At 44.0% G+C, this 15057-nt stretch overlaps 1 protein-coding gene across 5 annotated transcripts in view; it reads left to right on the forward strand.

The window, feature by feature from the left end:
• Positions 1–15057, forward strand: part of kank1a (KN motif and ankyrin repeat domains 1a) — a 35267-nt gene that overhangs the window by 7046 nt on the left and 13164 nt on the right. For 4 of the 5 annotated variants that reach the window (XM_030358372.1, XM_030358371.1, XM_030358369.1 and 1 more), the window contains exon 2: positions 10298–10421. In XM_030358372.1, coding sequence (XP_030214232.1) covers positions 10385–10421 — 37 coding nt within the window. In that variant the 5' untranslated portion in view covers positions 10298–10384. Of the gene's footprint in view, positions 1–10297; positions 10422–14514; positions 14691–15057 lie in introns of those variants that run through there. The other variant, XM_030358373.1, reaches the window with a different exon arrangement.

Genomic DNA, 15057 nt, shown 5'->3' on the forward strand with positions numbered 1-15057 from the left:
CTTCTTTTATAATGAACATTTCGAAATAGGGTAGCCAAAATATTTGGCATAACAAAGATGTAGTTTTTTTATAGACATTTGATTTAATCAATATATATTTTGTATTGACTCTTATGTTCATCAATGTAATATAAAGCAAAAAATGTGAAATGTTATTTCCTTTCACCGTTTGAGTTTGGTGAAAAAGGTCTCGCGTTCATTCTCTCCTGCTTTGTCTTGTTTTGCATAGTGAGATCTGTAGTGGCCATACTTTCTACAGGCAAATGGCCTCCAAATTGTTCCTTCCGACTGCACCAGTGAAATGGGAACCTTCTTGCTATTCAAGTCAATATTTGCTCATTGATGTCAAATTAAGCCATATGTTCATATGTCATATGTTCTTATCATGCATTAGCATTATCACGAGTACGTCAGTGTTCACAATGAACTGGCTCATCTGGTCACTAACACTGATCTGTTGTAGTAAAAAGACATGTCACAGCATGCAATGTGTCATGGCCATGTCCATGTCCTTTGAGTAAGGCATGGTGGAAAAATGCATTCAAATAATAAACTGCATTCTACCATACTACAGTTTTGATACATTTATTTTGAACTAAATGGAAAACTTCCAAAATTCCCAGAATGTCCCTATTGGAGTTAATCCCTCTGTTTCGGTGAAAGTCACTCTCTACATTAAACTGAGTGTGGCTGTCATTCAGCCATAGAGTTTCCAATGGAATGCTGACGCTATTGTAAGACAAATGACTCCTGGGACCCAGCACCCGACCCCCCCCACTGCCCTCTCCTTTCCCAACACAATGCGCTGTGTTATACCTAATGAAGGCATGCTACTGTTGTCTTAGCCTATGGCCCTCCGGATGCTAGCCCAGGGCAATGTCATGAAAAGGTTGACCCGGAAGTCATTGCTAAGGTCAACCCTTAACACAACTTTGTTTACGTTGTTTTTATATTGGTTCCAGTGTTCAACTTTAATTTAAAACTGCACATGTTATCACATGTTGCTGGTCGTAGTATATCATTGCAGCATTATAACTTTGTAATCATTCCCACCCTTGAAGTTTGATGGTAAAGGTCTATTTTGTATGTCACTAGAAGATGGCGTAAATGTTCATGCACTTGTAATTGCAGGTTTTCTTCGAGTTCAGAAGACTTGTGTACCCGGTTCCTTTTGAAGCTAGGAGAAAAAAAGGGAAGCTATTTGAATCTCCCATGTTTCTCGCTGCAAAATAACAGACAGTGAAATTCTTTGTTGCCGTGTGCATTCTTGGCAGAATCCCATCTGTCCTTCAGCCCGTCCACTGGAGCGGTGCTTGGGCCCAGACGCACGCCCATGGGCTGTGTTTCCTGTCTGAGGTTAATGTTTGATAAACTAATTTTATTCACACTGACGAGCAGGCGTTTTTCCAGCATTTGTTTTCCGTGCTCGTGGGCGAAGGTGTGGGCCCGGGGTAGGTCCCAAAAGCCGTTAAAGCTTCTTGTGTCAGCAGATTCAAGATTCGTCATAGCACTCCCTTAATCTCTATTAATCAGATTTTTGTGGGATGCAGTGTGTCTGGCTTCCTGCTTGGCAACTCGCCCTATAGTCCTTGCTATATTAGTACATGGTTATTGCTGTGCGTTCATTAGGCACGGTGAGCTTGATGTGCTCCTAACTCCTCCACCATCCTCTTCTCTCACCCTTTCCTCTTTTTGTTCCTAACTCCCCCACCCTCCACCAGCTCCACCCCCTCATTTCCTCATGTTTGTCAATGTAGATTAATTAGAATTTCAAATTTGATGTTGAATTGTTCCCCGCGTGGAGACAGAGCGGGTGGCTTGTGTGTTCAGCCTCTGGGGGCCCTTGTCCGTTTGGAGCTCTGAGTGGGTTGAGCTGGGGGGGGGGGGGGGGGGGATCCGCGTCCAGGGAGTGACTGGCTGGAACAGGAGAGGAGAAGGGCCCACTCCCTGAGGACCAGGCTCGACCTCAGCTCCCCCCTCCACATCGATGACGGGCAAGCTATTGAGAGCAGACTCCTGCTGTCCCCCCCCCGTCCCCTGTCCCCGTCCCCCCTGCGCCTCTCCGGCCTGCCCGGTTGTCAGATTCATTCTTCTTCTTCTACCGGCCTCTATCCTCTCTTCCTTCTCTTTTCTCTCTTCCGTCTCTTTCTCTCTCGTTCTCCCTCCATATTGGTGGAACAAATGGTTTTGCTGCCACCCTAATGGGATTACTCTGCGCCCTGTACCTCTCTCCCTCTCTCTCTCCCTCTTGACCACTTTTCTTTCTCTCCTTTCACATGCTCAAGTGCATCCTGAGTTCCCCCCCGTTGAGGCGCTCCTCCTTAAACAGAAACGGGGGGACCCTCCAAAATGTTAAGTGAGGAAAAGAGAAGGAAAATGGCCGGTATTTAGAGTGGTTATCAAGTAAATGAAAGCCTTCGCTTGCCTCATTTTGCTCAATTCCGTTCATTGGAATAATGTAGTACAGCAGATGTTGTTGACCTTGTGTCTCCTTGAGGCACTCCTTTGGCGAGGCGGCCTCCGGTGGGTTTAACTGCACTGCTGTGCAAATGGGAGACCAGAGCCGCGGTGGTTTGCTTTTGGGCCCCTCTATCGTTGTCGAGATAAGGGTGGCGGGCGGGGGACGTGATAACGTTTGCTACTACTGATTACCGCGTTTGATATTCCTGATGGCAAACTGCCCTTGTCGGTTAAGCAGATATTAAACACCCTGATGTCACTTATTAAGCCCTGCACTCCTTTCCCCCCCCCCTGGATAAACAATGAGGCCAAGCAGAGGGTATACCGAGGGAGCAACCAAAGCTAGCTTAGGCCAGCTGGGGACAAGATGCTCAACAGATGGGCATGAATATATTTGTTGGTCAACGTTTATCGTTCCGTGATAACCCGAGAGCAGGGCAATGCATCCAATTTCGTTTAGTTTCCCTTTGGTCAGTTTTTCTGCCTGTTTTTAAACATCCGATACATGGCACTTCTGATTATCCTTCTGAGCTTGTTGACTTTTCTTCTTTTAATTTAATTAATGGAAAATGCTGTGTTGCATCATTTCTGAAGCCGGGGGTTGCTCATCTTGCGGTTGAAAGGCTCAGGGGAGGTGTGTGTTTCCACTCCCTAGTGGCCGCCTCCCCCATTGTCCCACGCCTGTCCCTGGGCACACTGGGATTACAACCCATAGTAAAAACAAACCAAAAACAGCACTATCCGAGAACTCATTTTATGGAGGTCGACTGATGGCCTTATGCTGCTCATGAAGCAAGCCAACCCTGAACGCATTTATTTTAAGCTCTCCCGCCTCTTATTTATTCAGCACATGTATAGTGTGATGTTGCTTACCTTAGGCTATAGTGGTGAAGGAAAGGCTTGGATACAAATTCAAGACCAGAGTAATCCTGGCAACAAAGTATGTTTCCCTACCAAGGACAGTAACTCTTTTTTATGACTGCATATCTTTGCCCCTCACACTCCAACCAGATATTTTTTTGGTGGCTCTGTTGATTGTTCGTCCTGAGACCTTGTTAATCTGTGAGCCTAGTTTGGAAAGGCTAGACATTGACGAGTGTATTCCTGAGACACAAGCTTTAAAATGTTATTGCAGCTCCAAAATTCCCCCAGGAGCGACTTTACAAACACTTGCAAAGGTTTATATGCTTGTTAAATTTCTGTATTGTTTCATTTTTGCTTCTACTACTGTTGACACCCATGAGCCTGTTTCTGCAACGGTAGATTCTAAACATTCAGTCAGTTTTGTGTCATAAAGGCGAGTATTGAATGCAACAAAAAGCCTAGATAGCTATCAAATAAGAATAGGTTGCAGGAAGCCATGTGTGGAAACACTAATCTACATTTTAATCAATGTTGAACGTCTTTCAAAAGCTCCTCAAACGTATTCGTGATTTATCCTTGTTGAAATGAGGTCCTTCACCTCTTCTTGCAATTTAATTCCAAACCAGCCCCAACAGTTTTGCTTTGTTAATAACTAACATGCCCCCTTTAACCCTACCCTACCCCAACCCCAGTCCAGCTGTCATCAGTTTAATTAGCTTGTCTTTTATTGTTTGGCTGGGCTGTCTGGGGGCCAATAGGCCACAAGAGGACATGCCTTTGCAACCCATTGGTTCATCTCCAGAAGGTCAGCACAGCGGTCTGGCTCAGCACACAGTGGAGCACGGCAGCACTTAAAATGGGTAGAGTTTTCTCCCACAAATTCTCCTTTGAGACTCACACAGGGAAATGAACACACTTGGATCGGCTGGCCCCTTTGTTGGAGCCCATCATGCTACCCGGCGACCTAATCAAGGCAGGCTTGGTGTTTGAATTGGTTTTAACCTTTTTTTGCATTTTTAAAAAAGTGTATGTTCATTCAGTGCATGTTTTTTAGTATTTGGAGGGATTTTTCTTGGCGATTACAACCAATACTTGAGATTGTATTGCTTCTGTGATTGTCTGTTACGTACCCTGTATGGTAAATTATTTTGCAAAATATATTTTTTTTTGGGTGCCTGTAGTTGAGGGCCCCCCATCTTCCAATGTCCTCCTGGGGGGGGGTGGGTGTCCCAGTCTTACTGGCTGTGCTGTAGCGCTAAACAAACAAGTGGCTCCAGCCTGTCCATGGTCAAGTGGCGGCCCGGTGGGGGTGTGCATGGGAGGGAGAGGGAGCAGATACCACAGCAGGGCAGGAGGACAAAGCCCAAGTTGGGAGAATGAAGTGTGGGGTCACAAGAGCCGCTTATCCCCGTTTGCAAGAGGGGAACCTTAGAGGCTCAGAAATAGCTCCGGCCAGAGTGACGAAGGGTGGTTGTAGCCCGGCGGATGTCTCTGCTGAGAGCGGGGAACGGAACTTTTGAAGGACCATGATGCAATGAAAACAGCGGTAAGATAAATGCAAGGTCACTAGATGTGCATTCCTCTTCTGATTTGTCAAATGAATTTTTAGGAAATGGAACGCAAAAATGTCAACATGTCGCACAAAATAAGATCTGTAATTTTTGCATCCGTCTTCTGAATGAACTAACTTTTCATTTTAAGTATTGTAAAGTAAATGATCATTTAAGATTTATAATGTTGGCAACTCTTGATATCCAGTGTTTCCCCCAGCACTATGGTTAAGGCGGCCTAGGACTACCAATGTAATTATTTTTTAATTATTATTATGCATTAACAAAGTACAAAACACTCGTAAGGAAAGAAAAAATACCCCGCTCCTTGACCACCTTGACTGAGACAGTTTCTGGTGGGAGTTTCTAGGGTTATATCAGCAATTTTGAAAGTGTTCAAATTGTGTGTCCATTTACCAAAACTTATTTTGTTAAGTAGAAGTGGCAGCCAGTGCATGCAGATGATTGATGGATGTTAAAGTTCTATTCTCGTGGTGTCCTTTCTTTTAATATTTTTGTTGTGGATTTAAAATTGTTTCGCCCAAAGGGGGCAGTATTGTCAACCGAAAGAGTTGTGGGGCTTTTGCTCTGTAAGAGGAGAGCCTAGGCTCTAGCCATTGAACTAAGTTTGGCTTGTTTTTAAAACGATGCATTTAATTAACAACCAACGTAGTTTTAAAGAGTAAGCAGTCTTCGATTTGAATACCACAGAGTTCTAATAAAGATCTAAACTTCTGGAATGCTCATAATGTTTTAGTAGGAATAGCTGAAAGTCACCTGGTTACAGTTTTCGCTCATGCTGCTCTGAGCGTGTTCCCAGATGGTAAGCCCCCTGCCAGAATCCTACCCTGCCTCTCCGACTCCTTACCTCGTACTCTCTCCGTAGGATGCTATCCAACAGGATAAATCATCTGCCATACTAATCATAGACATTCCTACAAGACTTTCTGGAATCCTGCAGCTTCAATTTTACCAGAGGCTTCTATTTTTGTGTTTGACTTTGGGACGGGTTGTGCATTCAGGGATTAACTTTTCAAACTGGAATAAAGGGAGGTTTATCTTTTTCATTTGGTGACCGTTCACTTTTAAGTCTGGCTTCTTTTTACAAATAGATTAAAATTTATGTTTAACATTTAAAATATGGCTTTAGAGTATAATGAGCACTGTTCTGAAAATGGATGCATTTAGATTTATTTCTTGCACTTACATCTTACATAATCCTTAAAAAATATTTGGTTTTACTTTTTAGTAAACCTCAAACATGCATACCCTTTGGTGATGAAAGCTTTGTTTTTGTATTTCAACCTGTTCCCAAGGAGCTTTCCCACACTAATGGGAAGTGGGCCTGATCAAGAGCAGCAATCCGTTTTGCATAAAAAGAAGCCAAGAGAGGAAAGGCTCAGGGGCGCAGCTCCTGAATCAGCCGTGTACTATAGTTGACAAGCTGAAGCACATGCCAAAGCTAAAGGCAACGTAGTACACCGTAGTCAAACGCTCCAGCCGCTACTATCCCCAACAAGACGGTCTGTGTGTATGCTTTCTGAAGCAGAGGGAAGACTCTTATGTGTGTGGTTAAGATGGCAGAATGCAGTTGACTGTGCAGATTTTGAAAGCCGTACATCTGCTTCACATGTGTCCGCCACAGCCCAGTCCGCTACTCTGTCATTTCAAAGCCCTGTTCCAGAACTAAATTTAAGCTTGGATGGTTAATAAAAGCCAAGCTCCAACCTGAAATAACAAGGATCTACTTTCAATGAAGGATAGGTACGAATTCAAGGGCTAGGCGCCAACCGTAGAATTTGAGTATTTTATTTTGTTCATTCTGACTTTGTGTTAAACATGCATCATGATCACATTCTGAATGATGGCTGATAAAATATGGGAGTTTACCTCGTGCTACACTAGCTTATCCAAAGCTAAGCCGAGGATGGAATGTGAGAGGGGACATGAGGCGGAACGTGATTGTGCAAGACGTTGTGGTGTAATGCCTGGCGGGAGACTGTAAATCAGATTTACAGCACTACCGTCCGCTACGCATCACTCATGGCGGGATACTGGGTCCTTTTCTTTTTTTTTTAAGCGGATCTCATCTGCATATACTAATTGTTATGTATTGAAGTGCATTCAGGGCCCGGTTAGGAAGCGTCCTGTGCACATGAGTTATGCTACCTCACCAGGCCTCTGGGGGCTATGCGCATGATGTGGCTCTTCTGAATACAGTCCTCTGACACGCACACGTGCACCCGCACACGTACACAGACGATCACAGAGCCTTTCAGATGGGGGGTTGAACTCGGCAGGTTGAACCGGGACATCAAAGGGACGCGTACCGTCAAGCCGGCCCAAGCTGGGATTAATGCGATGGCTAGCATTGGCAAACAGCGAATGAATGCGAGTCCACAGGTGTCCAAGCTCTCACCCCTGCGCTCCCCAAGTGAAGAGCGGCAGCTTCTCGTCCAGGTCTTCAAAGGCTACGGGCCTAATGAGGGCCAGATGCCGGGCTAAGCCAACAAGTGGCCCCTGCACTGCAGTAGCCACTCACTTGTGCTTTCTGCCCCCAGCCTGAATTCTTGCATGCATGCAAATAACACCACCACAGCCCCCGCCCCCGCCTCCCATATCCCCACTTGCAAAACAAACCATAAAAGCCTCCCTCTTCACATCCTGACTACAATCTTAAACTGGAGCTGATGTTTTCAGAACAACAGTTAACCTCTTTCCCCCCATTAACCATAGAGCAAGTCTTTTTTTTTATTGGGGAAAAGTAACCCTGCTGAATATTTAACACGGTGGGTTCCAGTGCTTTTATTGCCCCGGAGAGCTTTGGTAATCAGGTTCTTGCCAGGCGACACACACAATTTAATCCTGTGCTTCCAGTACGTTGGCAGTGGAAAATGTGAATCCGTTGCGGCGTCTTGTTGACCGCAGTCTGTGCTGTCGTCTTTCATTGTGTTTATTTGTGCGAGGGGAAAGGTTTAAAGTCGTTGCAATATCATGCCACGGCGTCGGTACAAGGCCGTGTTCATGTGTGTCTTGAATCACGCCATTCGTGAATCTATACGCTCTTGTTGAGTAGTGTAGATCAGATGTGGACCAATGTAGATCAAGAGTCACGCACCTGTAGGTCTTGTGGCTTTGTAGGCATGAGCAATACGGCACATGTGATGTATAGTTCCTGAGAAGGAACTAAACAAGTTGTTCTGGTTTATGTGTCGGCTAACAACAGTAACGTATTTAAATCCTTGCAAGCCTTTGAAACGGAGTGTCCTGTTCTCTGTCCCTTGTGTTTTTTCACATACACATAGTGACACTGGGTGAGTTATCAGTTCTTTGTTCTTTGATGTTCTTTCCAAATAGTTTATGATCAAAAAGGGTAGATTTACGCAGCAGAGTATTCTAGAGAAAGGTCAACAATGCTTACTGGTGGTTTGTCGTTGCTCTGTTGAAGGTATGAGTTGCTAATGCTCTTAAAGGCACTTTTTAATTTTAGTCCAGGCCAGCCCACGTTAGTTGCTTTGCAGCTTTTCTTTGGTTTAGCATATGATCCGATCCAGCGCTAATATGGATTAATTAATTCATCTTCTATGGTAATGTAGGGCCCAATCCCATTTCTACCCCTTACCCCTCCCCCTTGTCTTGAAGGGGGAAGGGGTAAGGGGTAGAAATGGGATTGGGCCTAAGGCTACCCCTTGCCTGGAGCTCTTGTTTGGTTAGACCATGACTAGAAGGTCACTAGAGATTAAAGATTGACCGTGGGGTCGTTCCCGAGTCGGCCGTGCCCTCTACCTGGGTACCCTGGGGGAGGTGCGAGTAGTGCAGACGCCCCAAAGCACAGCTCCCTCTTATAGTACACAGATCGTTTGGCTGTCATCTGAGGAAGTACGCTAATCTTAGCTTCGTAACCCATCCCAGTCTCTTATGTTCAGGATGGCTGGCACACAGGCCAATTGCTGGGAGCATGTGGATTAAGTCGCGCTCGTGCTACCTGCGTCCTGATAGGCGAAGCTAGAAATGAGAGTTACAGGTAAGCACGACGTCGGCCATGTTGACCTCCTGGGAGTTGTTTTTTTGGTTTCTGTATTGCTGAGCTGATGAGCTTGGTAAGCCATCTTTAATGTGAGTAGACCAGGGTAGTATGATGGCTAAGTCGCTTTCGGTCGGCCTTTTGAGTCTGTGAGATGCATGTGAAAACAATATCAGAAGAATGACTTGGTGATTTTATATTGAAACAATGTCGATTTTTTTTTTTAATATTATTTTTGTATTGGTACTGCAGGTTTAAGGAATAATCCTTGGAATTTGCATATATTGTACAAATGAAGAGGTGAGGGGACAATCAGAGGCATGGTCGTTCTATGAATGGCTCATATTATATGATAAATATACTTCCAGAACAGTTTGACTTGGCCTATTTGGAGGTAAGAATGCCTGAGCCAGCTCCCTAATGAGTGGCACCGGTCTCTACCCTGCCCATCCAGGCTATAATGGGCCTGGAGGGGGGGGGGGGGCTGGACAGGCAAGATTTAACTGCGTCCTCACATCATGGCGCCACTACCTATTTTGGACCGTGGTGCAGCCAAACAACTCTGCTTAGCACTGAACCTTCTGCTGTTCTTAATGCTCGTACGCTTGCATCACGGCTGTCCCGCGTCCCCTCTCCTGCCACGCAGATGTCCCCTCGATCCTTGGTAAATATTTGCTCGCATGGATCGTCTGCCGAACAATGCATTTCAGCTGTTTGACAAAGTTGTCTCTCTGAACACAGTGTTCCTTTTGAAATCTGCTCTGGATATGATTGTTGTTTGGGCACACAGCCTAAAAGTGAGTTGTCAACGTTGTCTCCGTCCTTATTATATTTTTGAGTCCTTGTTTGACTGTCAGAACGCCTGGCCTGGCTCAGAATTAGGGAAGCATCGACCTCTGCTCCAGTGCTCCTGCATCATCATGGTCATTTATAGTTGACCCTCCATGCGGCCGACATGTCAGACTTTTTTTTCTGCAGTCCTGGCGTCTTTCTTTTAGAAGAGAAAAGCTCTTTGTGCTCCTCATAATGTATCCATTGATGAGGGCTAAGCAAGGCTACACAAGACCTCCTATTCTCATGAATGTCCGATGCCAGAACACCTGCGAAACTGCAGGGGTCAGCTCCTAAAGTGGGCTTCACCTTAAAGAAGAGGACCTTGTTCTGAGGGGTGAACACAAGACAGAGACCTTTCATATGTGGCGCTGTCTGACAAAACGGGTTGCAGATTTTCTTTTTCGTTGTTGCCAAAGTGAAATATTGTAAATTGATTCAAATAAAAGGGTTTTATAAATCAAATTTTCCAATGGCTTGACATAATGTGTTGGAAGTATGCTCATTTATCCTTACTCTCATATATGTGTGTGTATGCCTAAAACAATTTTTTTGTCTCTGTTGACAGGTTGCATGGTAAGCTGGACTTGATGCATGGCAGTTGCATGACCCCAATAAGTCTTTGTTGTGGGACAAACAGAACACAGCTGCAGCCATGGCCCAGACCATGCACGTGAATGGCAATGGCCCAGGTAACTAACCCCTTATCTTCCTCCATTTTGTGGTAATGTGAAATACTCAGATCTGCATTTATACGTTGTTATTGCCCTTTTCATGCATGTACAGCATTTTAAATATGCACTTTTTATCACATTTAAATTTATTGGGCCCTTTGGAAGATTTTGGAAGTAACTCAATATTTTCTCGTTCAATGTTACAAATTGCATTTTTATTCATGTATTTTCACAACGTGCTTATTATGCGCATGCATGAATGCATGTTCACCTGCCTTGCACTGACCCTCTGATTGTCATGCTGGAACATGTGAAATAGTTCTGTCCTGATTCTGAAGACCATCTAGGTTAGGGGATACAAAGGAGCTAATGTGGATGATGTGTCAAGGCTAGGGGACATGGCTTTTATTAGACATGAATATTTGGCAAGTCACCCTTTGCTCGATGGTTGCTTCATGTCTCATGGACTGAATGCCGCCTCAGTATAATTATAATAAATTACATGGAGAAGGGTTGCATCTGTGTTTGATTTATAAACCACAGGAAACGATATCCGAAGTTGAAACCTTTTTCAGCATACAATTTGTCCACTCTGGGCCTTTTTGTTAAATGGACAGCACAGTCCCGATGAGGTTTAGTAATCGAACACAAAGCAGGTTGCGTCAGACCCCACTCTTTGTAACGGGCCATTCGGTGCCATGATTGTCCAAACAGACGCATTTTATTGTCGGACAAGATGTTGAACCGTCGTTTCTATGTGGTCTTTCTCCTGTGGTTTCTGTGAAACACTGTGCAGTGCACCGTGTGTATGCCCTGTTGTTAAGGGAAATTTCCACACTTTAGTGTGAAATAAACTCTGTCAGTCCGAGGGGACCACAGAACACGCACCTGCAGACGTCTCGCATTCCTGTCAGGCATACGAGCGGGCTGTTTTTTTCTTTTTATCCAAATCCTGCATGGTATGCAGTCGGAATGGATTATTCTTTTTGCATTCATACGGTCTTGTTTGTCTGCCAGCAAGACACTGTGGGGTGATGCATTTCGTTCATCCCTCTGAATTCTTGGAAAATATGCCAACAAGGATGAGCGAAGCGTAGATTATATTTTTATCGAATTTGAAGTCATCCGATTTTTGAGTTTCAGTATTTTATGCACCACGTCAACAGTCCCCTTTTTGTTAATAGCATAAACACAATCAATTTCACATTACATTACTGGCCAGAAAGGTTTTCTTTCAGGCCGAGCTGGTACCACTGTGCCCTCAGCCACCTATTAACACCAAAGAGGTTCCAATCCCTAGAAATTAATCAAAACCAAGAGATATTGTTGTTTCAGCAGACTCCCTGACATCAATGAAACCAAAGTAGTGGAGGAGTTTGTGTTTTATACGAGTGTCTCAAAAAGGATGGAGAACAGTGTTTATTTATAATAGTTTGGATTGTATTCCTTCATGCCCTTGTCTCCCCCATTGGACTTGATTCATAACGATTCATTGATAAATAATCAGTGCATGCTTGAATGAAGATCTAGGTTGGTAAGCCTGACTCATTTATCCTCCGCTTGTACACCTTGTTCAATCTTAAAAATGATTTAAATGGTTTGACATGTTGAATGAGTTTTGTTAAAAAAAAGAAAAAAAACGTTAACCCCCACACACCAGCGTCGGACTAAGGCTGAAAAATCTAAATGGCCTTAAATGATCTGCTTGGTTTCCCTGAAAGGATGTGTGAGTCAGTGAGTTTGTTCATGCATTAAAGTAAACATGCTCCTCTTTGTACCCTGTACTCTGCACCGGGACAGTTATTTACATCTCCTACATCAATCATTTGTTATTCTAATGCTCTTCCTGATTTTCCTAATCATGTTCACTGCGGTCTCATATTGTTTACCGTTCTGACATTTTTGAAAATTTAATATAAATGGGTAAGATTGCTGTTTTGTGTTTGTTTGCTGGTGTAAACATGCACATTCTTCCTGCTAAAAATGTCATCAAAAACCTTTTTTGGAGGAAACCTTTTTATGAAGGCATATCCTTCCCAGCAGGAGCTTTGTATGTCATGGCGTAGAGATGTTGAATTTGGCATGAGTCTCTGGTAATGACCTGGTCAGTTTGCTAGGGAAGTTGAAGTATATTGTTGTTTCTTGGGCAGCCTTATCACTTTTCCACCTTCCGGTGTTTCTATGGAACAGTTTAAATAAAATGAAAAGGAACCAGGAATGTGCAACCCCTACTTTTCTCATTGTTTTGCAGTTTCTTCCTGTGTTTTGAGAAGTGAAAAGCATGTCTGTCCATGGTTTACGCGTTTCAGTGTGAATGAGGGATCAGATGTTCAGCTATTTAGCCGAAACTTTGCGTCCACATCCAACCCATGCAGAGTTTAATACCAGATTAGAGAAGTCCTCTTGTTATGAGCTAATGCAAGATATTCATAGTTTTCAGAAGAAACATAGGGTTAGGGTTAGCCAAACTACAAGTTCAACTCTGGTTCAGCTTTAATACCGTTGATGTTGTTTAATATCTGGGGCTTCAAGGCAAGCTAGAGGTATTGGATTAGTTATTTTGAACCCTGTTTATTGTTCTGCCCAGGCATAGCTCTCCATGAACTGATTTGCAAATAGGGAACCTGGATCATATTTACTCCGTTTTGTATTCAAGGCCAGCAATGGATCATAAAAAGATCAGACACTGCTCCAAATTTAAACTTTGACCAATCCAGATTTGGTGCAAGTCATGCCCACGTTTCCTTTGGGTCGGACGATTCAAGGCCTTACATGGCCATCTGCGTGTTATTTTCAGTAGGAGCACAGGAAATGTTCCTGGAATTATATAATTGAATGTGTTTTGTTGGGTTGGTCAAAAAACTACAATTCAAGCAACATTATTTTCCCGTTTTTATCTTCTTTTTTTTTAAGGAATACATAATTAACATAAATGGGTACACCCTAAATCTATTTTAGTACACTTAGCATTCATGAGTCGAATGCATTAATTGTTTAGCTGGAACCAAAACAAGGGCAGGATTGGAAGTCTGCATGCTAAATTTGGAATAAGTATTTTCAGTTGTTGGCTTCACACTGACGTAATGTTTCGCTCTGCCATTTTACATTCCACAGTCAGACAATTCCCGTCATCACTTGTGGAACAATAAAGACCATTTTTTTTAAAGGTTTTTGTAAAGTTTTTCTACTAAATGACCTCAACCCTCTGGTCTTTAACAACTCCCAAACCTCAATGCACAGTGCAGCTTGCGTGTAAACGGAACGTCCTACTTTTCGGTCCAGGACGGTGGTAGGCTTGTTTGATTACCCCCTTTTGTATGCTGTGCAGATAAACATTATCGCCGCGTTAACATCCAAACCAAGGAGGCCATTGAAACATGACTCCCAGACATTGTGTTGCCTTGCAGCGCGCGCTAGAAGTATTGTGTCATCTCTGTCAAATTGACAATGTAACAGCTGTTGATGGTTGGAACGGCTCCAGGTTTCTTGACTGTCACTGTTGGCTCCATGTCCCACGAGTGTGACCCCTTGCGTTGACACACAGTGATGAGGTCACTGTTCAGCTGTTAAGGGTCTTCGTGTCCCCGGTACCAAAGCGCTGCCTGTCACTGTTTTAATCACATGGTTGCTGTAGGGTTCTCGCCAACTTGTTCCTGGGGAGCCCTCAAGCCTGAATAGCTGGATAGCACCTGGGACCGATAAGAACACAGAAAACGTTTTCCCTAGGAGTCAAAAAGGGATTATTTACTTTCACTTGAGTACTTGTAGAAGATCGGACGACATGTTTTTGTTTGTTGAGCAGAGTTTGGTTTGAGTAACTCTTTTTTTTAAATGTTTTGTTAAATAACTGGTCTTATTTGATTTATAATAATCCAGTAGCCTTGTGCATTTGTCTTGGAAAGCAGTGCTTTATTAAATCCATAAAAGAAGGGTGACCTCTATCCCATGTTAAAGAATACCGTTATTGTCATCCGCCTCATATTGAATAACAGGGCTTCTGTTTGGATTGGGAAGTGCCTGACCCAAAGGCTGCACGCAATTGGAGGAGGCACTCGGCCAATGGTTCGCCTGAGCCGTGCTTGGCTAACTTTACACCAATAGTGGAGTTTTTTTCCCCCCCTTATGGAGCGGGGATTGAGTGAGAGTGTGTGGACTGACTGAGGAGAGGGCAGTTCTCTCGCTCTCTCTAGCGCTTGCAGCCTGTTGCTATTATACCCGGTCTCCCAACACTGAACAGGGAGTGGGCGTAGGAAAAGAAGGGAACAAGAGTGAGATATTTCACCAGGGGTAAGTAAAGCTTTAACAACAAGGCAGCAGGGCTTTAACAGCACGCTTAGCGGTGTAATTCCCTCTATTGTTTTGAAGTGAATGGAAGGGATTGACTGGTGCCATTGACAGAGCTCGGTGTTCTGGAAAGTAAAAGCAGGGCTCTTCATCCCAGCCGCATATTTGTTTTAGTTGGTCAGAGTTCCAGACATACCAAGAACAAGGAGCTCTGTATTTAGTGTGTGTGTGTGTGTGTGTGTGTGTGTGTGTGTGTGTGTGTGTGTGTGTGTGTGTGTGTGTGTGTGTGTGTGTGTGTGTGTGTGTGTGTGTGTGTGTGTGTGTGTGTGTGTGTGTGTGTGTGTGTGTGTGTGTGTGTGTGTGTGTGCCA

The sequence above is a fragment of the Gadus morhua genome, chromosome 6 (genome assembly GCF_902167405.1).
Source record: "Gadus morhua chromosome 6, gadMor3.0, whole genome shotgun sequence".
NCBI lineage: Eukaryota > Metazoa > Chordata > Actinopteri > Gadiformes > Gadidae > Gadus > Gadus morhua.